This window comes from Danio aesculapii, chromosome 2, assembly GCF_903798145.1.
Source record: "Danio aesculapii chromosome 2, fDanAes4.1, whole genome shotgun sequence".
NCBI lineage: Eukaryota > Metazoa > Chordata > Actinopteri > Cypriniformes > Danionidae > Danio > Danio aesculapii.
The window spans coordinates 36,037,737-36,063,061 of NC_079436.1; the positions used below are offsets into that span (position 1 = coordinate 36,037,737).

General features: G+C 34.9%; 6 gene segments (V, D, J or C); all 6 read right to left on the minus strand.

Moving 5' to 3' along the window:
* Nucleotides 1-1,027: 1,027 nt before the first annotated feature.
* Nucleotides 1,028-1,520, minus strand: LOC130238018 (T cell receptor alpha variable 18-like). The segment is given in 2 exon segments: nt 1,028-1,371; nt 1,472-1,520. Coding segments are annotated over 2 exon segments (393 nt in total).
* LOC130238022 (T cell receptor alpha variable 18-like) lies at nt 1,520-4,406 on the minus strand. The segment is given in 3 exon segments: nt 1,520-1,594; nt 3,932-4,278; nt 4,367-4,406. Coding segments are annotated over 3 exon segments (462 nt in total).
* Nucleotides 4,407-8,167: 3,761 nt separating this feature from the next.
* On the minus strand, nt 8,168-8,649 carry LOC130238028 (T cell receptor alpha variable 26-2-like). The segment is given in 2 exon segments: nt 8,168-8,526; nt 8,610-8,649. Coding segments are annotated over 2 exon segments (399 nt in total).
* Nucleotides 8,650-10,197: 1,548 nt separating this feature from the next.
* LOC130238035 (T cell receptor alpha variable 20-like) lies at nt 10,198-10,680 on the minus strand. The segment is given in 2 exon segments: nt 10,198-10,550; nt 10,641-10,680. Coding segments are annotated over 2 exon segments (393 nt in total).
* Nucleotides 10,681-12,748: 2,068 nt separating this feature from the next.
* LOC130238044 (T-cell receptor alpha chain V region CTL-F3-like) lies at nt 12,749-13,245 on the minus strand. The segment is given in 2 exon segments: nt 12,749-13,089; nt 13,197-13,245. Coding segments are annotated over 2 exon segments (390 nt in total).
* A 5,603-nt stretch (nt 13,246-18,848) lies between these two features.
* LOC130238054 (T cell receptor alpha variable 14/delta variable 4-like) lies at nt 18,849-19,338 on the minus strand. The segment is given in 2 exon segments: nt 18,849-19,225; nt 19,299-19,338. Coding segments are annotated over 2 exon segments (417 nt in total).
* Between the last annotated feature and the right edge of the window lie 5,987 nt (nt 19,339-25,325).

The window sequence follows — 25,325 nt, forward strand, 5'->3', positions numbered from 1 at the left end:
TCGAGTTTCCTGTTTCAGTTGAACACAGAAGATGTTTAGAAAAATGTCGGAAACCTGTAACCATTGACTTCCATACTATTTGTTTGTCATATTATGGTGGTTTCCAACATTTAAAAAAAAAAACTTCTTTTGTGTTGTAGACAAATTTGTGACAAGTGAAAGTTGAGAAAATGATGAGGGAATGTTACATTTTGAGTGAAGTCTTTGAGTGAGTCTTTTAACATGATTAAAATTAATAAATGTGACACTGTAATACTGCATAAACATACAAAAAAGAAAAATTAAGCTCATGTGATCATAAAGATGATCCTTTTTATTATGATGGATGTGTATATTGACCTATTACTAATTTAGGCTCATTTTTTTGTTTATTAGTTAATTGTTTCACCTTTACATGCAAATTTCCATTCATCATTTTGTGATTTAGTAACTCAAAATTAAACTTAAAGGGGGATGAATAGATCTTGACAATTATTGTGTAGTGTTGTTCACACTGTACGTACAGTTTTATTTAACACCATCGTTTACACTTCAATTTACACATGATTTAGCTATGTACAGTGTAATTATTGTATAGTTATTGCTTTTTAAATTCCCTTATTATCTGTGTTTTTGTCCTGTCACTGTCATCCTGTTGCCCTGTGGAAACTTCTGTCATGAAAGCAAATTTCTTGTGTGTGTAAACGCCTGACTTTGATGAAATGTTATGTTAAGTGTGCATCGCCCTCTTCTGGCCTTTCTAGTCAGTTGCACAAACGCATACAGTTCTTCACATTCCCAAATGAGTTTTAAAGACAATAACATTTTATGGTGATTATATCGTTTTAGCAGCATGAGTGATGAAAATAATCTAAATTAATCAACATAAATGTAGAAATATTGAATGTATAATTTGATCATCAACTTTTAAGTGACAAGTGAAAGAAACTTACTAAATCAGTGTATTTGTGGATTTTAAAAATGAAATCATGCACTTAATAAATTAATGTGATAACATTAAAGGCATAATTTGTATGTTGTTACATTGTCAGGGTTTTTGTGTGTGTGTTGAGTGTGTTTGAGTCTCTGTTGGCCTCAGAGCACAGTAATACACAGCAGAGTCTGACACTCGCACATCCTTGATTGTCAGAGGAACTGAAGTTTTGCTGAGAGCTGCGTGAAATCTCTCATTGAATTCTTCCTCAGTGTGTCCAGATGTGTTAGTGATTTTATTGAGCATGTGTTTGGGGACTCCATTGACTTTCTGCTGGTACCAGAATAGAGTGGGTGTTGTAGAAGAAGTCTGATATGTGCAGTCAATGGTTACAGTATCACCTTCAAAAGCAGATTGAGTCTTCATGTGCTGATCAACTTTATCCTGAGAATCACATCCTGAAATAGAATCACAACAAAATTAATAAATATGCAGATTACACACATAAATAACATTCATTTTAAGCATCACAATGATCATTAATTGAAAATTACTCACCCTTGATAAATATAATTATGATCAGAATGCCACTTTTCCAGAAAGCCATTATATGAAGCTGAAATCCTCTGTAAGTGATGAAGAATCTGCAGAGATGTTGTGCTCCTCTTCCTCGTTCTGCATCTGTTAAAGCAGCAGTCAATTTATATCATTGCTCTGCCTGCTGGGAGGAGTCTGAGCTGCACTTGCTCTCAGTATACATTATATGTGTTCTGTATACAGTATTGTAAAAAGTATTAATTGTTTTGATAAGCTTTTATCACTTTAGTCAATGAAACATTCTGATATTTCCTAGTAATTACTATAGTCTATACTGATAATAAGATTGGAACTACTTTCATGTCACAATTCAGACTCTACATAAATTTGTTTAATACAAATTGGCTCATTCTTGTATCTCGGTGGTCTTAAAAAGGATTTTAGATGATATGAATACTAATATTTCTGATATGTCACTACAGTCTTCTTTCTACAGTAGATGATTTGTTCTGTAAAGCTGTGGTCACACTGGGCTTTTCTCCCCATAGACTTCCATTCATACGCACGCGAATGCATCAGACCGGAAACGCAAGGTCAAGCTTGGTGATGCAAAGTTCAAGCTTGGTGAACTCTGACCTGGAAAATCGCATCACTTGACTGCGTGAGACCAATCGAGGATCAGAACATGACCTCTCTGCACAGAAATTTAAAACATGGACCAATCGCTCGCTTTTTTTAATGTCTAATCATCTTGTTTAATCCCGCCCCTTTTCGCAGTGCCGTACGACAGAATTTCGCACACACAAACTCCAGTGTGACCGCAGCTTCAGTTGTTATTGTCACATCCCCTGCTCGTTCCTTCTGCTCCAATCACCATTCTCCTTCATCATCTTGTTCCCTCAGGTCCAATCATCGCTCTCCTTCTCCTGCCACCTCTCATCACACCCGAGCACTCTCACCTGAGTTCTAATTACACACACCTGCCCCAGCAATCACAGTCACTATATAGACTCCCCGATCCCAGTCATTCATGGAATCGAAGTCAGATGGTTTACCTCGCCTTCTCCCTGGCTCTCCGTCTTCCGTGGATGTTTCCCTTCTCCTATGGACGTTTCTCCTAACCCTGTGGATGCACATGCTGTGATTAAGGGAAGTGACTTTACATGGTTGCATGAAGATCCTTGTTTACACTGCGAACAACGTATTTGTTTGCTCTCCTTTCAAGAATATCACTTACCTGCTTCTCCTGTTGAACAGTCCACTGTGTGTTTGAGTAAATTGACTTAAAGAGGACCATCCTTATCTTCATTGTGTGACAGTTATGGACTTTAAGTTGACAAATACAGGTTTATATTATATTTAGATTATAGCATCCTAAGCTTAAACTCATTATTATTGTCATTAAAAATGGACACTGCACAAGTCTAGCAGGAAAATAAAGACAAAAACAAGAAACAAAGAAAACTAAAGAAAGAAATGATTCAATTGTACACACACACAATGTACTCAAAACAAGCTAACAAATTAATAAAACACATAGTCACATAAGACACATAATAAGACACATTTATGCTCCATACTATAGCTCTAATAAAAAAAAAAATTACCATTACTCTGTCCCAATTCACATACTTATACTATGCTCTAAAAGTATGTACTTTTTTTGCAAAAGAAAAATCTATACTTTTGAGTGTGTAACAGAGTATAGCAGCTTTGGGACATACTACATCCTTGTTAACAGATCGTTGTGTTGCTTCGTTATGAGCCCTGTCAATCATCCCCATTTCTTTTATATTTAATTACCTACCTTAATGGAGAAGCAGCAGCAGGTTAACCTGCCATTCACGAGCATTTCATGCAGAGAAATCTTCCAAGGTCTTTATACTGTACAAGTTCACTTCACATTGTTTTTGCAGATGAAATATAACACCGAAAACGCTATTTAAAATATTTTCCAGTATGCTAGATATTGATTAACAGTCATACAAACAACATAACCGAAGCCACTCAACTTGACAGTTGGTCTCGTGCGTCCATCATGTTTATATATTTACACTTTTCACCCATGTTTGTAATTCTAATTGAATTCGCGTCCAATGCACAATGTTCTGTGGGCAATATCAGCGCTTAAAGCATGGACGCTTGTACACTTAAAATTTCTACCGGAAATATCAGCGATTAGAGTATGGATGCTTCTACACTTAAATTAATAACCACCCGGGAACATTTAGCAAACTCTATTCAACACACTATTGTTTGGACATACTAATTCTATTTTCAAATACAAGGATGGATAGAATGTGAATTGGGATGTAGCACGTTTTAACTTTTTACCAAAAGTGTTTTTTGTTTTCTTTGCAAATAATTTCACATTCACACACATATTACATGCATAACCGGCTGTACATTATTCTTTAAACAATATACAAACTCAGTACTGTGTAGTTATAATAAACAAACACAATAATACAAACTCAATACTGTGTTTGAGGGGTTTTTGTTCAGTGTTTGTGTATTTCCTGTGTCTGTGGGCCTCAGAGCACAGTAATACACAGCAGAGTCTGATACTGCAGCAGAGGAGAGCAGCAGATCCACACGCTTCAGTGCTTTTACAGCGTTTGAAAACAGACGAAGATCAGGCTCGGTGCTGTTTGAATATTCAGTGACAGAAAGTAAAAACTCTGGTTTTGCTCCGGGATACTGGCGATACCACTGGAGAGAGTTAACATTGCCAGTACTGGTGCTGTAATTACAAGACAGAGTCACATTTTCACCTTCAGTCACACACTTATCTGAAGACAGGGGATGTATTTCATCAGCAGAAGTTCCTGTGAAAAGGAGAGTCACAATTAATGAAGAAAAAAAAGCAGACCTGCAAAGTTGCGATTTTATTTACTTTGTGTATTTAATACTTACTTATGATGAGCTGTGTTATAATGCAGGTGAAGAGAAACATGTCTTCATAGAGTCAGTGATGCAGAAACAGTGTTTGACTGAACTCTTTCACTCTCAGCAGTGTGAATAAACTCCACCCACTGCTAAAATGTTTTGATTTGCTAACAATAGAGGAGAATTGCTCTTGAAAGAAGTCTGTTGGTCACTGGTACTGTAGTAAAGTGAAGCGAAACCACATCATGTTGACAAACTGATTAAACTCTTGTTGACTGATTGGCTGACTCTTGTCAATTGTTGAAATTTGTCAGTAAAGTCACTCACAAAAACTGCAGTGTTTAAAAGTGAATTCCTCTGCCATATCACTACAGTTTACACACAGCAGTGAATATTAGTCTAAAGTTTTCCAGTGTCAACTGTTTACAGATATTATACACACTAAAGGAGCCTAAATTAATGTTTGCTACATCTTAAATGAAAACTGATAAAATGACATTTTTAATTAAATTCTTTTTAGAAAGGGTACTTTTGTGACAATCTTAAGTCATTTCAAGTAATTTTGGAGCTTTTGGTTTTAACAGACAGCTTTAATGACAGTTTTTATTACTCATAACTTTGTATACAATATGTGCGACTTTAGTTTGTTGAGGACTAAAATTGAGCATGAAAATGGCTTGACTTTTTTCAGTATAAATATAAAATGGGTTGGATGGTGTAGATCGTAAGCAATTCATTGAAGTTCTAATATTGAAAACTGAGATCAGCATATACAATATAACACACACACACACACACACACACACACACACACACACACACACACACACACACACACACACACACACACACACACACACACACACACTTATATAAATAAAATATAATTCAAAAACAAATTTACAGCAGTCGAATATATATGTAATGTATATTGTATACTGAATATGTTATATATATATATTTATATATATATATATATATATATATATATATATATATATATATATATATATATATATATATATATATACATAGATATATATATATATAGATATATATATAATATTGTATGTCTCTCTATCTATCTATCTATCTCTCTCTCTCTCTCTCTATATATATATATATATATATATATATATATATATATATATATATATATATTATTTGTATATTATATTATTTGTATACTATAATGTATGTCTATATATACTGTATGTCTATATATACTGTATGTCTATATATACTGTATGTATATATATACTGTATGTATATATATATATATATATACACATACAAACAAACAATATTACATCACGTATATTTATCCGTCTGCTGTAAATTTGATTTTGAATTATATTTTATTTAGTGTATTTGTGTATATTGAAAAGGAACAGAATAGAATGTGATATTTGAACTCATACGGTATTACTTGTTTTTCAGACTTTATTCAACACCTCACAGGTGTGACTGCATATTTTATTGTGGTTTAAGATTAAAGTTTTGATTGTGGTTTTCTCTTGATGAGTTGAAAGAGAAAAGAGCTTCAGGTTTTTGTACGACATGTTTCATGTTTTGTATCACTGGGCTCCTACTCTTAGAGCACAATAATAGAGAGCTGAATCTGACAGACGCACATCAGTAATAGTGAGTTCAGTGGATGAGTCTGATGTTGCTGACTGAAACCGATCATCAGACTTAAATTCATTATTACCCGATGATCGAGCATATCTGTGCAGTAAATACTGAGGTTCTCCATTGAGATATTGTCTGTACCAGTAAAGGCAAACATAACTGCTGCTTGTACTATAAGAGCAGCTCAACTTGACATTTTCGGTTTCTTCAGAGTTTTTTTCTGTCCCTTTATTTGGCTCAATGCTGTCTCCACACACCAAACCTGTCAACAACAAACATAAAATAAGTTTTTACTCTGTGAATACAAAGTTTACCACATTATTGTTCTTATAATTTGTAATTTAACAATCATCTGATCATGATTCTGTTAGTTACTGAAGTGATCTCAGATGTGTTAATTAAGTACAGTATAGTACCTGTAGCCAGAGTGAGAATTAGTATAGAGCATGTGTTCATGTTGAAGATCAGCTCAGTTCTCTGTTAAAGCTCTCAGTCTCTGAGCTGAGAGACACTGCACATCACATACACACAAACTTCCTGACCTCTGAACTTCCTGATGCTGTTGATGATTTTGTTTTAACGGTGTAAAATATCAACAGTTTTTAGAAATTTTTTATTTTATATGCTTTTCTTGTGGAATCGGGTCAAAAGCAGCATGAGCAGCATGCAAGCAATTTAACTTGATGGACGATGATGATAGAGAATAGACAATGAAGAATAGAGAATATGGGGTATTTCAAGAGTTTAAGCAGTTAGTTTTACTACATACTTTTAAAAAGAGTTTAAATGATCTTAAATTTGAAACATTGATATGTAGATGTTCTGACTAGATTTAATTGTCATTGTGTGTGTGTTTTGATGAATGATCATACCTGTCAACATTGGGATGTGAAAATAATGGATATGCCCACCATAATAAGGGACCCCCCCCAAAAAAAATCCCCAGATTACTTGATATGTTCTTCTGGAGCTGTTTCATTGTAAATAAACAGTTAAACAGCCAGTAATATGTTTTACTATTATTATTTATAAAAGAAATAATAAATAGTATACATTAGCACCAAATAAATTAGCAAACAGTTTAGCTTATTAAAATTAATAACTATTATGAAATGGAATCAAGGTATCAAATCTCAATAACCTTTTCTTCACTGGATAACTTACACATTCTGATTAAAGAGCAACGAATGAATCTCATTTATTTCGATTTTTCATTTGATTACATTAAATAACAGGATTCACTTTAAAATGATGTAATGATGCATCACACATCTAGTGTTATAATGAAAGTATTCGATTGCTTTCCTAGCTGTTTATGCTCATTTTGGACTAAATTAGTTGTGTTTAAAAAATAAAAAACACCAAGATTGACATGTTTTGATGTTGTTATTAATCATGTGTATCTGTCTGTTCAAACACACACCTAAAACCCAGACATTCGATTCGCTTAAAATTGCATGTACAGAATCCGTTTGGGAAACAGCGTCTGTTTATTACTGTGGAGCGGTCTGCTGACAGTCACGCACCGCTATATGAATGTTGAGGACTGCATAGGAGGGGCAACGGCACCTGTAATCCCACTGTTTTTATATTTATTTCAAAGTGTTTTCATGCCTAAATAAAACGAAAGCACAGAACAAATTCACATTTAAGAGCAAGGGGCGGCCCCCATACGGTGGTATGGGTTGCTTATAGGGAGGATCGGCTCTTTAAATGTTTGTCACCCTTAAGAGAAAGATTGAAAATAAGGGAGAAATATTGGAAAATAGCGGGATAGAACTGTAAAATACGGGTGAATCCTGGGAAAAATGGGAGGGTTGACAGGTACGTGGATGATTGATGTTATCTGTTGTTGTTATTTGTTCTTGTTAAACCCATGTGAACTGTATAGTGCTTAATCTTGGCCAGTTCAGTTTGTATCACAGTTCTGTGGTCATGGTTTTCACTGTAAAAATATCTGTAAACTATCAGTTTTTCTTTGTGAATGTGTGTGAACACTGCCATCCTGTGGCAGACATGAACCAACACCCTATTACACATGCCAATAATTGGAAATGTTTTAATAATCGTTACATTGTTTTCTAAATTCAAGTGAATTAATATGCCAGTATCTCCAATTCATATGTAATATAAATCTTTGACATTGTCAAACAGGTTCACAAATGTAAAGAGCTTGTGTTTTCTGTCTATTGAGTCTCATTGTGCAAGGTTTTTGTATAGAGCTGATGTGTTTCCTGTGACTGTGGACCTCAGAGCGCAGTAATACACAGCAGAGTCTGCTACTGCAGCAGAGGAGAGCAGCAGATCCGCATGAATTTGGTCTCTTTTTTCAATGTTAGCAGTGAATCTTGAATCTACTAGAGATTGCTGAGGTTCATTTGTATTACTATAGGTTTGAACAAGGTATTCAGGTTTTGATCTTCCATACTGACGGTACCAGTAGACATAGTCTGTATATCCAGAGGCTGAAAAACTGCAGGATAATTTAACATCTGAACCCTTCACATGAACAGCTTCTGTTTCATCTGGTTTGATGACGTTTCCATAAACAGAAGCTGAAAATAAAAAAGTTTGAGTTTTTGAGTAAATATAATGTTAATATATTAATTAAATGTAAATAACCAAACATGACACCTACCTGCTGATGCATACAAGAGAATAAGCGAATGAAGATTCATTGTTGAAGTGTTGAACTCTGATTCAAACCATTCAGTCTGACTCTTCTCACAGTGTCTGTCAGACAGCATCAGATCATGTCAGATCTGTCAACACTGAGTTCCTCCTCTCTGACACACATTATACCTGAAATTCAGATGTCAAGAAGGAAAGAGATGAGATATAACATAAGTGTTAGTTAAGACTATCATTGTCCGTTTGAAATGATCCAAAGTTTAATGATTCATCACTATTTTACTGCTTTAAATAAAGGTTTAACACCTTTGATAAAAGTTATTTTGACTTTAAAGTATTAGTTTATTTTCAGTCAGTCATTTTTGAAGGACAGTTTATTCACGACTCACTACAGCATTGCATCATATGAAACATTTAATTAGATTTATCAATGTTAGAGTATAGATAATTCTAATTTGGGACAAACAAATCCAGATGAATTTGTTTGTACTGATGCAGTTTGATGTAGACAAAGTTAAAAAGCAAAGAAAATACTGTTGCATGATTAAAATGAACAAGAAAGCAATGCAATTAATATACAATTGTTTTAATGATACCATTTCTGGGACTTTGAGAGCATCTTACTCAGCATTTTAGAAAATAGTTTGACACATGAATGCATACATTATACTTTAATGATTGGATTATAGATATTATAGTTCATTTGACTGTTTCATTTTTAGTATCGCTTTATTGTAGCTTTTAAACTTGAGATGTTTTTATTGGGGAAAGAAAGCATCAAATGCATGTTTGTGTTTTTGTATGTGGTTTGACTTGAGTATTGTCACTGTGGGCTTCAGAGCGCAGTAATACACAGCAGAATCAGACACATGCAGATCTCTAATCATCAGAGGAACTGAATTAGTTGAATGTTCAGAGTGAAATCTCTCCTGAAACTCTGTGCCATTTTCTCCTCCATATTTGCTTCTTCTCAGGATGTATTTTGGGAACTCATTTGTTCTCTGGATGTACCAGAATAAATCTTCTTGCACTGAATCTGTTTTATATTTGCACTGTAATGTCACTGATCCTCCTTCAGCTTCGGTCAGTTGTTTGTCCGGCTGATCAACTCTGTCCTCTGATCTGCACCCTGTAATATTGAAGAATATTGAATGTACAATAAAATATTTAAGCAAATGAAATTAATTTGGAGCTGATGTAAATAAACATGCATACCAAAGATGAGTAGAGCAAAGAGAAATATATTCCTCATCCTGTTCAACATGAGTGTGTTGATGTTGAATACAGCTTGAACTGCATGTAAATGAGTGAATATGAGAGCTTTGCGTTTGACATTATAAAGATGGTCCAAGGTGGAGCTTTTGTGAAAACAGTTAAAAGCTGCTGGATTGTTTTGTTTAATAGTGAACACCTGTACTGCCCTCTTATGGTTAACTGCTAGTACTGCATAACTAAACTAGAGTATCTAGTTTAATATAATTGAAGGCATTTGCTTTCTCAGTTACAGTACAATATATTCTAGTGTAATTCATGTTTGAATCTGCCGTTTTTGCTTTATTTTTTATTTTTTTTATAGATTTGTTCAAATTTTTGTCTCATTGTATCAGGTTTTTGTATGGAGCTGATGTGTTTCCTGTCACTGTGGGCTGCAGAGCGCAGTAATACACAGCAGAGTCTGATACTGCAGCAGAGGAGAGCAGCAGGTCCACATGCTCCTTTTTAGTAATATTAGTAGTGAATCTTGTGTCTATATCAGACGGTGCAGCTTTTGTTGCAGACCCGTAGATGAGGACAAGAAATTCAGGTTTTGATCCTCCATACTGACGGTACCAGTGGAGATCATCTGCACCTCCAGAGGCTTTAAAACTACAGGATAATGTCACATTTGATCCTTCTTCAGCAAAAACATCAGTGTTGATTGGTTTGATGACATTTCCAAAAACTGCAGCTGAAATATAAAAGGTACATTTGTAATTATTTAGTGAGATGTTTTTTAATGAAACATTTTTAACATGATTAAATATGTTAATTTACTTACCAGCTGAGGCACCGAAGAGAATAAGTGAGTGAAGCTTCATTGTTGAAGAGTCAGACTGAATGATTTGAGTCACAGTCTCTGTCAGACACCATTAGATCATGTCAGATACTAAGTTCCTCCTCTCTCACACACATTATAACTGAGTTTCAGATGATAAGTAGTAGTTCATTGCCATTCATCTGAAGAGCATATATCTTATTTTAGATCAGTAAAATATCAAGCATTAAGATGCATTTTTATATTTTTATTTCAAAGTTAATTGTGTTTGTGTGCATGTGCAACATTAGTAAAGCAGCTGAAAAGTAGAAGTAAATGCTTGTCGCCCTCTTCTGCATTGCAAGATCTACTGCAAGGAAAAAGTCCAACACTGTAAAAAGTGATTCATTTGTAAAAAAAAATAAATTATAAATTGAGGAAACCCATTGTAACTTGAATGTGTTTGCTATTTTAATTATGATAATTATACACATAGTTTAATTACACTTCAAAAATTTATGTTTGCTCTTTGTTAAAACTACTATAAACAACTTAATTGTTTATGTTCAATCCACTTACATTTGTAAAAACCAATAATTTAACTTAATTCCTTTGTTGTCCCAACACAAATCGATTATGTGGAACCCAACATTTTTTACAGAGTCAGGGCTCGAAATTAACTCTTTTACTTGGTAGCACCGGTGCTTCCAACTTTAAATATTTAGGAGCACCAGAAAAAATGTAGGAGCACCCACCAAAAATGAATGAGCACCGCTGCAAATTGTATATTAGGGGATTTATTGTGTTTGAAAACAACATCAATCAGCACTAACAAAAACCAGAAACAACTATCTAACTAATGCTCTGATGACTTAATATTTGTGCAATAATTCCAAAATGAATGTCTAATAATTATAAAATATTAATGATGACGATGATGTCAACAATACTAAAAATGAATTACATTTCTCATTATCATGCTGCCTTGAATGTGTTTGAGTGTGAGTGATCTGCTAAAAAAAGTCCTACTGTTACTTTATGAAAAATAAATTGATGGTTTGCATCAAACACAAATGAAGCATTGCTGTAAGAAATATTTATTTTGCACTATTGTTTTTATATGCAAGTCAATTTAATAAATACCTTTTCTGCTACAAAACGAATGAAATATTATAATAAATCATTCAATTTAAGGCTGAAAGCTGCAAAGCAGTCATCAGTAATTAAATAGAAAAGTAATTTACATCTCAAGAAAGAACGGACAAAAGAAAGGAAGAAAAGTCTCAATTTTAAAAGTTTTGGTTTTGGTTTGTGTCATTTTAATGCTCAGTCTCGTTATGCGCTGATTTACATTTTTCTATGTTTGTGGTGAGTCATCTGACCCAATATATGAGGGGGGCAGAGCAGGATTCACCCGATGACCAGTGGCGCAATACCGTTCTTTGTTATAAGCCGCATCAGTTTAAACGATGGTCTGTATAGTGTTAGATTTTACATTTCGCTGACATTTGCGCTGAACACGCAGTGAATGCAACGCATCGAGATTCGGTGTACTTTTCACTCTTCGGTCGTTTGCATTCCCTGCGGTCACAAAAGCTCCCTGTCATATGACAGCGGAAAGTCTTGAGTGATTGACAGCTAATATGAACCAATATAGCGGCAGGGAAGATCGATTTAGCACGTTTTTAGAAAAAAAAAAAACAGGTCGCACTACAACCATTATATGCAGTCGCACAAATGCTCCCAAATATATTATGAGGTCTCATAGCTTCAATTTCAGGCGCATAATTTTGAGCCCTGAGAGTACTTAAATATTATTTGTCATTTTTTCGAGTGCTTTGGACTTCTATTTTTGTTGTTTTATCTTTATGAATCCCTTATCCAAGGAGCACCAACACATATATATATATATATATATAATGTAGTGTATAAAATATTAATAATAAATCTAATTTTCTTGTATGACAAGGGAAACTTACATACATATATAAATACATTCTGGTATAATAACATTTCTTGTATTTTGAGGTCTATATAGTAAGACTAAACCTATCACAAACAAAAATATACAAACAAACACAAACGAATAATTTTTTCTGAATCAACCATTCAGAAAGCGCAGCTCGTCATCATTAGTGTTTCTGTGTGAGTGTTGAGTGTGTTTGAGTCACTGTGGGCCTCAGAGCACAGTAATATACAGCAGAGTCTGACACTCGCACATCCTTGATTGACAGAGGAACTGAAGTTTTGTTGAGAGTTGCGTTAAATCTCTCCTTGAATTCATCCTCAGTGTGTCCAGTTGTAGAGAATTTATTCAGCATGTATTTTGGGACTCCATTGACTTTCTGCTGGTACCAGAATAGAGTCGGGCCTGTATAAGAAGTCTGATATGTGCAGTCAATGGTTACAGTATCACCTTCAAAAGCAGATTGAGTCTTTGTGTGCTGATCAACTTTATCCTGAGAATCACATCCTGAAATAATCACAACAAAATTAATAAATATGCACATTACACACATAAATAACATTCATTTTAACTATCAAAATGATCATTAATTGATATGTGATAGTGCCACTCACCCTTGATAAATATAATTATGATCAGGATGCCACTTTTCCAGAAAGCCATTATATGAAGCTGAAATCCTCTGAAAGTGTTGAAGAATCTGCAGAGATGTTGTGCTCCTCTTCCTCTTTCTGCATCTGTTGAAGCAGCAGTCAATTCATATCACTTGCTCTGCCTGCTGGGAGGAACCTGAGCTGCACTCAAACTCAATATACACTGGTGTTGTGTGTGTATATTGTAATATGCATACATACTGTACTTTTGATCAGTGTATATAGTTTGTGTTTTGTTGCTAAATCCTGCGTTCTGTATGTTGTTGTGGACTTTAAAATAACAGATACAAGTTAAACCTCAATGAGGGGGTTTGGCCATAACAATTACAAACAAAGAAAACAAAGCCGGCACATGACATAGGAAATATTTCTATCATGGGCATGAATTAACCAGCAGAAAAACATTATTATGTTTCGCTTATGTTTTGTAGTTTTTTTTGTTTAGTTTTTTTTTTTTCTCTAAGCTGATCATTGTGTAGCCTACTTTACCTGATTATTATGGCCCGTTTCTACTGAGTGGTACGGTATGGGTCACCTTTTTCAGGCTAGCGTTTCCACTGCAAGAGTACCAATGGTGTGGTGCACAACAGAAAGTTTCAGTCGACATCATTCGCTCTCGAGGTAATGTCAGTGTAAAGCTGTACGGGTCGTTCACATGTATGAGGAGCTCTTCTCACAAAACAGATGCTTTATACATATAAACACTTGTGTATAAATGTTCATTACTAACCTTTCTGTGAACAGGATTTGATCATAACTGCAGATCAATGACAGTGTGAAATAGCCTATTGTAACACCTGCGATTATATCAAAAAAATGAATGCAACATATATGAACACATACAGATACTTACAGTCTCCGATATGATACCAATTACAGATGAACTACACACAGCATACATTCATTGATTCATTTTCTTTTCGGCTTAGTCCCTCTATTAATCTGGGGTCGCCATAGCGGAATGAACCGTCAACTTATCCAATACATTTTTTATGCAGAGGATGCCCTTCCAGCTGCAACCCATCTCTGGGAAACATCCATACACACTCATTCACACTCATACACTACGGACAATTTAGCCTACCCACTTCACCTGTACCGCATGTCTTTGAACTGTGGGGGAAACCGGAGCACCCGGAGGAAACCCACGCAAACCCATGGCTCGTTATTATACAGTATGTATATATTTCTACAGTGTAATGTCTCTGCTGTGTATTTAAAAATACCACGTCCTTTGTTTTCATTCTCCTGCTTGTGTATGTGCTGGTGATGTTTCTTTGTAAACCAATAGTGTCCAGCTGCACGTCTTGCTCTGCCCTTTTGTTGTGCTAGGTACCCTTTCCAAAGGGTACCCAAAAAGTGCCCTTAGTGAAAACGAACCAATAGGAAGTTAAACAACTTTTATGAGAATTATCTCATCAGATAACAGTCTTTGCTTTGCTAATCACTAGCATTGTGTACTTTACGAGAATTTGACTAATTCTGATAGATTAGTGTTTTGTTAGTTAGTTCATGGAGTAGTTGCTACGCCTGTAGTTTGGTTTTGGGTAGTTTGTGTAGTTTAGTTTAAGCATTTTATGTGTTAAGATTATGGTTAGTTTAGTGGGTTGGGATTTAGTTAGATTTGTTTTGTTTGATTAATTTCTTTGTTTTGGCAACACTGGATGTCACGATACTGGAATTCGGTACCAATCGATATTGAGATTTTAAAAACATCCATTTCCCACATCATTTGACAGCACTGATGTGCTATTGTGTTTACGTGCTCAACAGAAATAGCTGTAATTGGCTCTGAAGGTCATCACTTTACCGAACTCACTGCTGTTTACTGAGTCTAACCACATATACAAGGACACTGAAGCATTTCAAAGTTACGTCGATCAGCTGGTTTGTCTATAAGCTGACATAAGAGTGATCCGCTCCAGTGTCCCTGTATCTTTGGTTACATTCAGTAAACAGCGCTGAGTTCGATGAATGATGACCTTCATGGCCTATCACTGTTGAGCACGAGAACACAATGGCAAATCAGTGCTGTTTAAAAACATGCTTAACAGCGCACAAATGTTAGCAGGAAATGGACGTTTTAAAAATGTCAATACCGATTGGTACCGAATTCCAGTATCGTGATTCGTGATTACACTCCTGTTTTTTATTTTGTTTGTTTGATTCGGTTACTAATTAATTTACATTCTAAATTCTTAGATTCATTGTGTCCTATCATTGCTTAAGAAATTGCTACATATGTTTCACATATTCGTTGCTTTTGTTTCTCTTCTTTAACCCAGCACCAGAAAATCTCTCTTAATGTTGCGTCTCATCCTCGTAAAAACTAAACTCAACAAAATACTCATGATTTACTCTAAACAAGGAAACTAATTTGTACTCTGCACACACTACATTACATTTGGAACAGCCATGATTGAAGCTCTCAAAGATAGAACCACATTGTTTTGTATATACATTCAGGGTGGGTTAGATTGAGGTTTTGATTGTGGTTTTCTCTTGATGAGTTCAAAGAGAAAAGAGCTTCAGGTTTTTGTACGACATGTTTCATGTTTTGTATCACTGGGATCCTACTATTAGAGCACAATAATAGAGAGCTGAATCTGACAGATGCACATCAGTAATAGTGAGTTCAGTGGATGTATATGATGAAGCTGAATGAAAGCGATCATGAGAAGTGTCTTCATGATTAACATATGATCGGGCATATCTGCGTAGTAAATACTGAGGTTCTCCGTGTTTATACTGTCTGTACCAGTAAAGCACAACATATTCAATACTTGCACTATATGAGCAGCTCAACTTGACAGTTTTTGTTCCTTCAGATGTATTTTCTGTCCCTTTATCTGGTTCAATGCTGTCTCCACATACCAAACCTGTCAACAATATTAAAATCACTTTTATTTGTGGAATTCAAGTCCTCACAAGTAATATTGCTAACACATTTCACTGAATTTTACAAAAATACACATGTAAAATATTTTTAAAAGCCATTAAGTTTACTTTAAAAGTAAATCTCTCCGTACAGTGTTTTAATAATAGTTCAGTAAATTCAGTACCTGTGGACAGAGTGAGAATCAGTATAAAGCATGTGTTCATGTTGAAGGAGATTCAGTTCTCTGAGGCTCGCAGTCTCTGAGCTGTAAGTCACTGCGCATCACACACACTCACACACTCTTTGTGTTTGAACACTGCCATCTTGTGTCAAAATGTACTGTGTGAATTTTTCATACTAAGACTTGTGAATCTTTTTCACACGATGTAAAGAAATTGAATCTGTATTTGTCTTTTGATTTTGGTACTACTTTTTGCGTAATTATTCTGGCAGATACAGCTTCTTTCTCGCCGTCTTTTCCCACTGTCTCTATATTTCCCCTTTACAGTATGTCTCATTGTAAGAGGTTTTTGTATAGGGCTGGTGTGTTTCCTGTCACTGTGGGCCTCAGAGCACAGTAATACACAGCAGAATCAGACACACGCAGGTCCTGGATCAGCAGAGGAACTGATTTTGAAGTTTTGTCGTGTTTTGCACTAAATCTCTCCTCCTCGAAGTCTTTGTTATTTTGTACAGTAGTGATTATCGTCATCATGTGTTTGGGGATTGTGTTCGTCTTTTGTTGGTACCAGAACAGATATGGGGTAAGATCACTGGTTTGATATGTACAGTTAATGCTCACAGATCTTCCTTCAACAGCAGTTTCAACTCTTGTATTCTGATCAACACTCTCAGCACAATTACAGCCTGAAACACAATTTAGAGAAATATCAATTCATATTCTGCATGCTGAAATTAATTAAAATTAGAGACTCAAAATCCAACTCACCACAGAAATATACAATAAAGAAGATCAAATATATTCCCCAATGTGTCATGATAATAACTGTACTGTTAAACTGACAGGAATGAATACTGAACTCTGAGTCTAATGAGAGTGAACAGTTGATTTAGCTTGTCTGTGAGTCTGTTTTAAATACAGTCACATCGACTGGGAGGAGCTTGAGCTCTTCAAACAGCAGCTCATTGTTCATTTTCCTTATAATAGTTTCTGTTTCTTACTTTTAAAAGTCAGACATTTCAGGAACTGTTGTTTGCTTTTTATTTAATTTAGATACTCATTTATATCCCAGCAAGCATTATTTATGTTTAAAAGACATCTAATGGACGTCCAAACCCACACTGTAAAAAATAAAAAACAAAGTTGACTCAACTTAAAATTAAGGCAACAAAATTCAGGACAATTGAGTTACTTCACTTGACTGGATTTAAGTTGAGTATACTCAAAAATGTCCTGAAGTTTGTTGCCTTAATTTTAAGTGAGTCAACTTTTTTTTTTAGTGTAGACGTCTTTGCTAAAACCAGGCTAAATTTGGTCTATCAGTCAATATCTAACAGACAACTAACAATAGTTCAAAAATAGACTAGTCGTGAAATTGACAATAAATTATAAATGACTACACGAAGTCTGTCTGTAAGTCTGTATAAATGTTTATTACTAACCTTTCTATGAACAGGATTTGGTTATAACTGCAGATAATTGATAGGGTAAAAGCTCCTGTAACATCTGCAATTATATAAAATAAATAAATGCAACATATATGAACACATACAGACCCCTACAGTCTCCGATATTTTACCAATTTCAGAAAAACTACACACAGCATACATTTAGTCTTTATTTGGGTTCAAAAACAACACGCAACATATGGTCTACAGTGCAAACCTCTAAAAAAATAGATTAAAGGGGCTAATAATTTTGTCCTTAATTTTTTTTTTACAAAATTAAAAACTGCTTTTATTCTAGCTGAAATAAGACTTTCTCCGGAAGAAAGAATATTATCAGACATACTGTAAAGGTTTCCTTGCTCTGTTAAACATCATTTGGGAAATATTTAAAAAAGAAAAAAAATCAAAGAGGGCTAATAATCCTGACTTCAACTGTGTATATATGTATATGTGTGTGTGTGTATGTATATATATGTGTATATATTATACTTCTTATACATACTCTTTATGATTGATGTGCTTAATTGTAGGGATGGGCAATTTTTCATCGTTTGCAATATACCGGTAAAATTTACCCCATGTTCAGAAAGATAAATAATAATTATTGTAATAATGATAAAAACCTATAGGTTATAATTGATCTGTCCAATGATTTTCTATTGCAGTACAGTACAAGTGTGATAGTTTTGCATGTTTGAGATTTACTGTCATTTTTTTACTCTAAATTCACTTCATAAAACTTTTTTTTATCTCTGTGGATGCATAAACATTATCGTCAAAATAATCATTATCACAATAAATACCAGAAAATACAAAAAATATCATTTAAATCCATATCATTCATCTCTTAGTAGTCTCTTCATTCCTTATTACGATTTTAGTAGCGAGTTATGAAATGACTTGACAGTAAAGTTCATAATGTATTTATGAGTTTAACTTCAGTCATCACTTAATAAAACATCTAAATTAAGAAGCTTTAAAATTGATTCATTGCATAAAATCCCCACTAGATCCCATTCAGTTCAGTCTTGTTTGTTCCGCAGGTGTCTTTACACAGTCTGTGTGGTTTTCTAGAAGTGGTTTGATGCTTATTTGATTCATGACTTTCAAAGCAAGAGTTTTGGGTGTGAGTTTTTGTAAAGCGTCTCAGCTCTTTGTAGCACTGGGCTGTACAGACGGCTCTTCACAGCACAGTAATAGAGAGCTGAGTCTGACAGAGCTGCTTCAGCAGTATTGAGTTCAGTGGAGGAATATGCTGAAATAGACTGAAAACGACCTTCTGAATGATCTTCTTTAGAGCTCCATGATCGAGCACCTTTATACAGTAAATATTGCAGCTCTCCATCAGGGTTCTGTCTGAACCAGTAAAGCAAAACATAGTTGCTGCTTGATTCAAACGAGCAACTCAATCTCATAGACTCTCCTTCTCTACTCATCACATTAGTTTCCTTTTCATGTGGGCCAATGCTGTCTGACAGCGCACCTGTAATTTAATAAAAACTTTTGACGACACAACAGTTCACATTCTGAGTCAAAACACTTCAACAGTGAGTTACCTGATACTACTGTTAGAATGAGCAGGAGATATTCCTCCATGATGCTTCTTTAAATCACTACTTTATAAAATAGATTTGATGTTGACTTTATAAAGGAGTGAGCTGAAGAGGTGATTGGATATTATTTTGTGGGTGTGGTTAGTGATAATACCAAGGGCGGCCCGTGGCATAGGCAGTATGTACATCCAGGGGGTGCTAGAAATGAGGAAGAAAAAAAGTGTAACTTCCACTATTCTAAAAACTAGTTGGTATTATGACTTCAGGAAATAATGAGCCCACATTAATGTAACTGCATAGCAAAGCCTACTAAGTAGTAGTAGTAGTAGTAATAATAATAATAATAATAATAATAATAATAATAATATAGTTGATACTTGCCTAAGACGCTCCACCCCACCTCAAATATAGATCTAAATATTACATTACTGTATTTAAAGTATTATTTAGAGTCTTTTAAAACCATTTTTGGGGGATCTATCCATTTAAGGGGGCATTTTGATGCAAATAGGTTTTATTTTCTTCTTTTAAATTACAATACCATATTTATTACAGTTAATTAAGTTTTTATGTTGTGAACCCATTTTATTATTATTATTCGTTGATCTTGTCTCACTGCCATTAACTCGACAGGTGTTTCCGTATTGTGGTGTATATGATCTGTTTGGGTTATAAGAGATGTGGTTTGCTGTCATTTCATTACTGTGTTTTATCTTGTGTTCAATTCAATTTTTTCAATTCACCTTTATATGTATAGCGCTTATACAATGTAGATTGTGTAGCAGCTTCACATAAAAGGTCATAGTAAACAGGAACAGTGTAGTTCAGTTTGTAGTGTTTAAGTTCAGTTCAGTTTAGCTCAGTTCAGTGTGGTTTGAAATCACCACTGAGAGTCCAAACACTGAAGAGCAAATCCAACAATGCGCAGCTCTATAGATCACAAACCATGCAAGCCAGTGGCGACAGCGGAGAGGGAAAAAAAAACTTCACTAATTGGCGAAAGTGAAGAAAAAAAACCTTGAGCAAAACCAGACTCAGATGGGCACAACGTGTGAGTTTTTGTAAAGCCTCTCAGGCATTTTGTATCACTGGGCTAATACTCTTAGAGCACAATAATAGAGAGCTGAATCTGACAGAGATACACTCTTAATAAAGAGGTTAGTGGATGTTTGGTATGTGGTAGATTCAAAGCGCTGATCTTGTATATTCTGCTGCTTCTGTGCTCGAGCACCTTTCCACAGTAAAAACTGAGGTTCTGTGTTAGAAAGATATTTGTACCAGTAAATCCAAACATCATTGCTGTCTGAAATGTATGAGCAGGTCAGTGTCACAGACTCTCCTTCATTACTGACTATCAATTCTTTGTTTTTCGGCCAAATGTTGATGGGAAACACACCTGAAAATGAAGTTTAGACAATACAAGATTACAGTAAAAACGGTTCATCTAAAGCGAATATTTCAAAAACTAAACTCATATAAAATGACTGAGCTTGTTATAAAGTACTTCACCTGAAAATGTTATGACAAACAGCAGGAGTTGTTTCTTCATGATCATGCTTTTGATCAGATCTCTTCACATTTATGTTTTGAGTTTAAGGAGAATGATGAGTTTATATGAAGAGGTGTGCTCTCATTTATTAATGATATGGGAATGGCTTGTGACATCACATGGTGAACAAAAAAATCGGCACACTGCCACTTTAGCCAACATAGGCTCATTCTGAAAACGTAGCCTTATATACATTTCTGGAGATTGTGAATTACGTAGACAGAAGTACACTGAAAAAATTATTCAAAGATGATTCCTTGGATTTACTCAATTTTTTGACATTAAGTGGTTGTGAAATTTATGTTTAGTAATGTTTAGTTGAACATTATTATTAAATAATGATTTAATATATGATTAAAATATTATTATTAAATTTTATTAAATATAAAATTTAATTTGTTTGTTTAAATTTAGCACAAATAAATAGTTTGCAACAGTTTTGCATGCAACACTTTTTTCAGTGTACGTATGGCTGCATTCAGTTTCGAACGCTAGGGGGCGGTTTGACGCAGTTCCTTTTCGCGTTAACCAGCTGACCGCTTACCTCTGTATGGTCGGCTTTCCCGCTGTTACCAATTTGTTCAGTAGTTAAAATAAACAAGTAAATATCAGGGTGAGAATGTGGTGAAATCTGAAAAGGTGGTAGAAATCAGGCAAGGGCTTTTCTTTTTCTGGATTGCTTTTTTAAAGCTGTCAGTTGGGTTTAGGGAAGGCGGGGGGTGGGTCAATCTCTGCTTTTGAAAACGCTATTGGTTGGGTTTAAGAAAAGAAGAGGGTGGGTTGGTCAGTCGGTCTGCCAGTCGGTAGGTCGGACGGTCGATTAGCCTCTAGTGGATTTGCGTGAGATCAGCAGGCGCGAATGGCACTGGCGAGAGAAATTTGAGATCTCAAAAAGCATACACAACGGCCTCTGGTGGATTCGGGAAAACAAAAACTGCAAAAAATGTACCTCCTGGGACGTATTTGGTGCTCTTCAAAAATGTATATAGCGGTACATTTTCAGAATAAGCCTGGGTTGACTTTAGCACTCAAAAGACAAATTTAATAGGACAACATTTCAACCTACTGTACTACCTACTTCATCAGGTCACACAGGAAACACAGGGAAACTCAAGACGTCGTCAAACTCTACACATCACACCTGCAAGCAATAATCAGCCCAATAAACAAATGAGTAAACAAACAAGAAAAAAAAAGCCAAAAAAACAGTAAAAGACTGGAAAATATATATATACACACACATACATAAACACACTTAAACACATTTAAAAAAAAAAACAATCTATTGTTTGGCTTGATTGAGCACCCGGCTTTAAGAATTTCCTAGATGTGCGCACTCTTGATGTTTCTCTTGCTATATATCACATGGTCAACTGTTGATATAGTGCATTGAATTATGCTTCTTTGAACACCAAATTGAAATATAATTATGTCCGAATAATGACATTCAGGTAACACAAACAATAATTCTGTCACAGTCAGCAGTATCATGTAGAAAAATAAACATATGTTTGTTTGCTCACATAATAAGAATAAATTATCCAAATATTATTGTCCAGCCATCGTTTCATTGTCTTTTCTTTAAGATGAAAGATTTAATATGGTCTTTAAAGTCACTGAGAAACGCAATGTCATAAGGCACACAAAATCATAAGGCAATTCTATTAGGTTAGACTTAGGACGTGATGTCAGGTGACCAAAATTTAATGTCTAGCCAGGAAAACAATTCAATGTTTAGCTAAGGACAATGTTATTTTAATGTCCAAAAATGATGTCAAATGATGTCGATAATTGGTTGATTTTATGTTGTATTGGAAAGTGACCAAAATCCAACATCGAGCCAACATCTTGAACCAACATACTGTATTGACGTCAAATACTGACATTTGTTTGTCGGGTATGGTAACCAAAATCAAACATCTGGTAGACGTCATGGGGTAACCTCCACACAACATCAAGCTGTAACATCATTAGACATTGATATTTGGTTGTTTTTAGGTTGCGTTGGAAAGTGACCAAAATCCAATGTTTGTCCGATGTTGGACTCTGACGTCGGTCTGACGTTGGGTTCTGACGTCAACCCGATTTTCATTTCCACCTAGAATCCAATGTCTCATAATGTTGGGGTACAACGTCAATCTGACGTCATGTTGATTATGGGTGTTAATTAAATTAATTGTTTCTTCAGTGCACCGCGATGCAGACGCGGACAATTTGATCGGTTCAGTATTAATTATAACTAGTTATGTACTGACTTAATTTATCTCATTTTCGCTATGTCGCAGTAGCTTACTATGACAAGGGACTCGAGCGCAAGTAGCTTTAAAATGCAGAAACTGTACACAATTTTACTGCGTGTGTGTTTGCTGGACACACTGTTACTGACACTTATAGCAGAAGCCAAAATTTCACTGCGATTGAGAGAATGAAAGTAAACATTTCTTTTGGCTATTACAAATTTATAAAAATATATTTTATTATTAATAAAAACTATTGAAAAGCCTGAAAATTTTCAAGGAAAGTGAAAGTGATAAACTCTTTCTAGTGATGTATGATATTTTTTTCAGGGGGAAATGTTAAATTATATTAGGCTACTTTCAACTGGACTTAATATTTGAAGGCCTTTAAACGATTTAATGTCTTAAAATAGTTTGAGTTGTTGACTGACTAGTAGTTTTTTATCACATGGAATAAACAGTCACTAAATTACAGGAAAATGTATATTCCGTGGACACGAGCACTAAACCGAGTTAGTGGTGCCATCCAGCGGCACATTATCCAGCGGTACATCCTTGATAAACTGTCCGACGTGCACTGCTCTCTGGGGTTTTGTGCTTAAAGCACCATCTGATTGCCTGTTGCTCAGATGTGTGCACATGCTGCAGTGCATGACCGTGTGTGTGTGTGTGGTCACGTGATGTGCATTTTCAGTGGTATAGTGTGGATGGATATCTTTTCAAAAATGCTAGATGAAACACCAGTATGGATGTGGATCGTTTTCGTTCTAAAATGCCATTTTCAAACTAAGACGTATTAATGTAAACAGGGCCGTGTGTATTTTTGTACAGGACTTTTCTTTTGAAATGCGTGTGACAACCGTACCGCATGACATGTGAAATGTATTCAATTATAGCAACAAATATGTCGAAGCGCAAGTACAACCCCGAATATGTAAAGTATGGATTTACATATATTAACCTCAGTGTGTCATGTAGAGAGGTGCTCTCACAAGAGCATGAAACCTTCTAAAATAAAATGACATTTAGAAACCAAACATCTCAGTTGCAAGGACAAACCTGTGGACTATTTTCAAAGACTACTCCAGTAGCAGAGGGCATCACAAAAGTGCCCAACATCTTCATGTTCAAAACAAATACAGACACTCCGCGCAACTTACTACTGTATGTAGCTCACCAAGTAGTAAAGGCTAAAAAAGCCCACACAATAGCAGAAGAGCAAATAACTGGTGATTTTTATAAAAATGTTTCTGATTATTTTTGTCATTTTACTGTAATCTGCTGGTTTGTTCTGTTCAACAGGATCAGTGTTAATGTTTTATTAATAGTTCAGTTTAGTTTGTGGTATCTGAACCTTTCCTTACCCACTGTTTACAGTATTTGATGTTTTTACTTTGTAAAATTTCTATCATATGATGTATGCTGTGTGTAGTTTTTCTGCTATCATATTAAATGACAGCAATAAAATATTGTTTATTTGTAAGTCTTGGTGATTTTCTTATGATTTATCTGTCACTACTTGTGTATGTTAACAAATAAATACAGATTAATTATAATTCCTACAATTATATTAAAGTTCCTAAATATTTGGGTCGCGTCTTGATGACCATGTAAAAATGTTGGTCCCATGGCCAAACCAGTTGAGAGCCACTGTTTTAAAGTATTTATGGCTATTTGCATTATTATGCTGTTATATAATCATTATGTAATCAGTGGCATACAAATAATCTCGAAATGACAATAGTATCGATTATCGCAATAATTTCTGTGACAATATATTGCACAAGAAAAATTCCATATCATGACAGGCCTATCTTCATCTGTGTTAAGTTTTTTTTGACACACTCTTCATAAAAAGTCCTATAGAAATAAAAATGAACTGAATATTTTTAGAGTAATTACTTTTATGTATTTGTATTGCAAAACCACCTGTTTTTCACTATACTTACACAATCATTTGAGCTGACATGCAGTTGAAAGTTCAACTTTGGATTCTCCTTATAAAGTTATGCTATGGAATACTGTAACTTTAACACATGATTGAAACTATTTAAACATCACAAACAGCTAGTTCTGCTAGTCTGATTTCATATCCTCTCTTCTCTGTACACTTCATGTACTTGAAATGTTCAGCAGGTGCTTCCACATTCTGTTATTTTCTGTCTTGGTGGTTTACGAAAGATATAAATGTGGTATGATAAACGTTTGATTACTGACTTTTAAACTTTAATGGTGTGTGTGTGA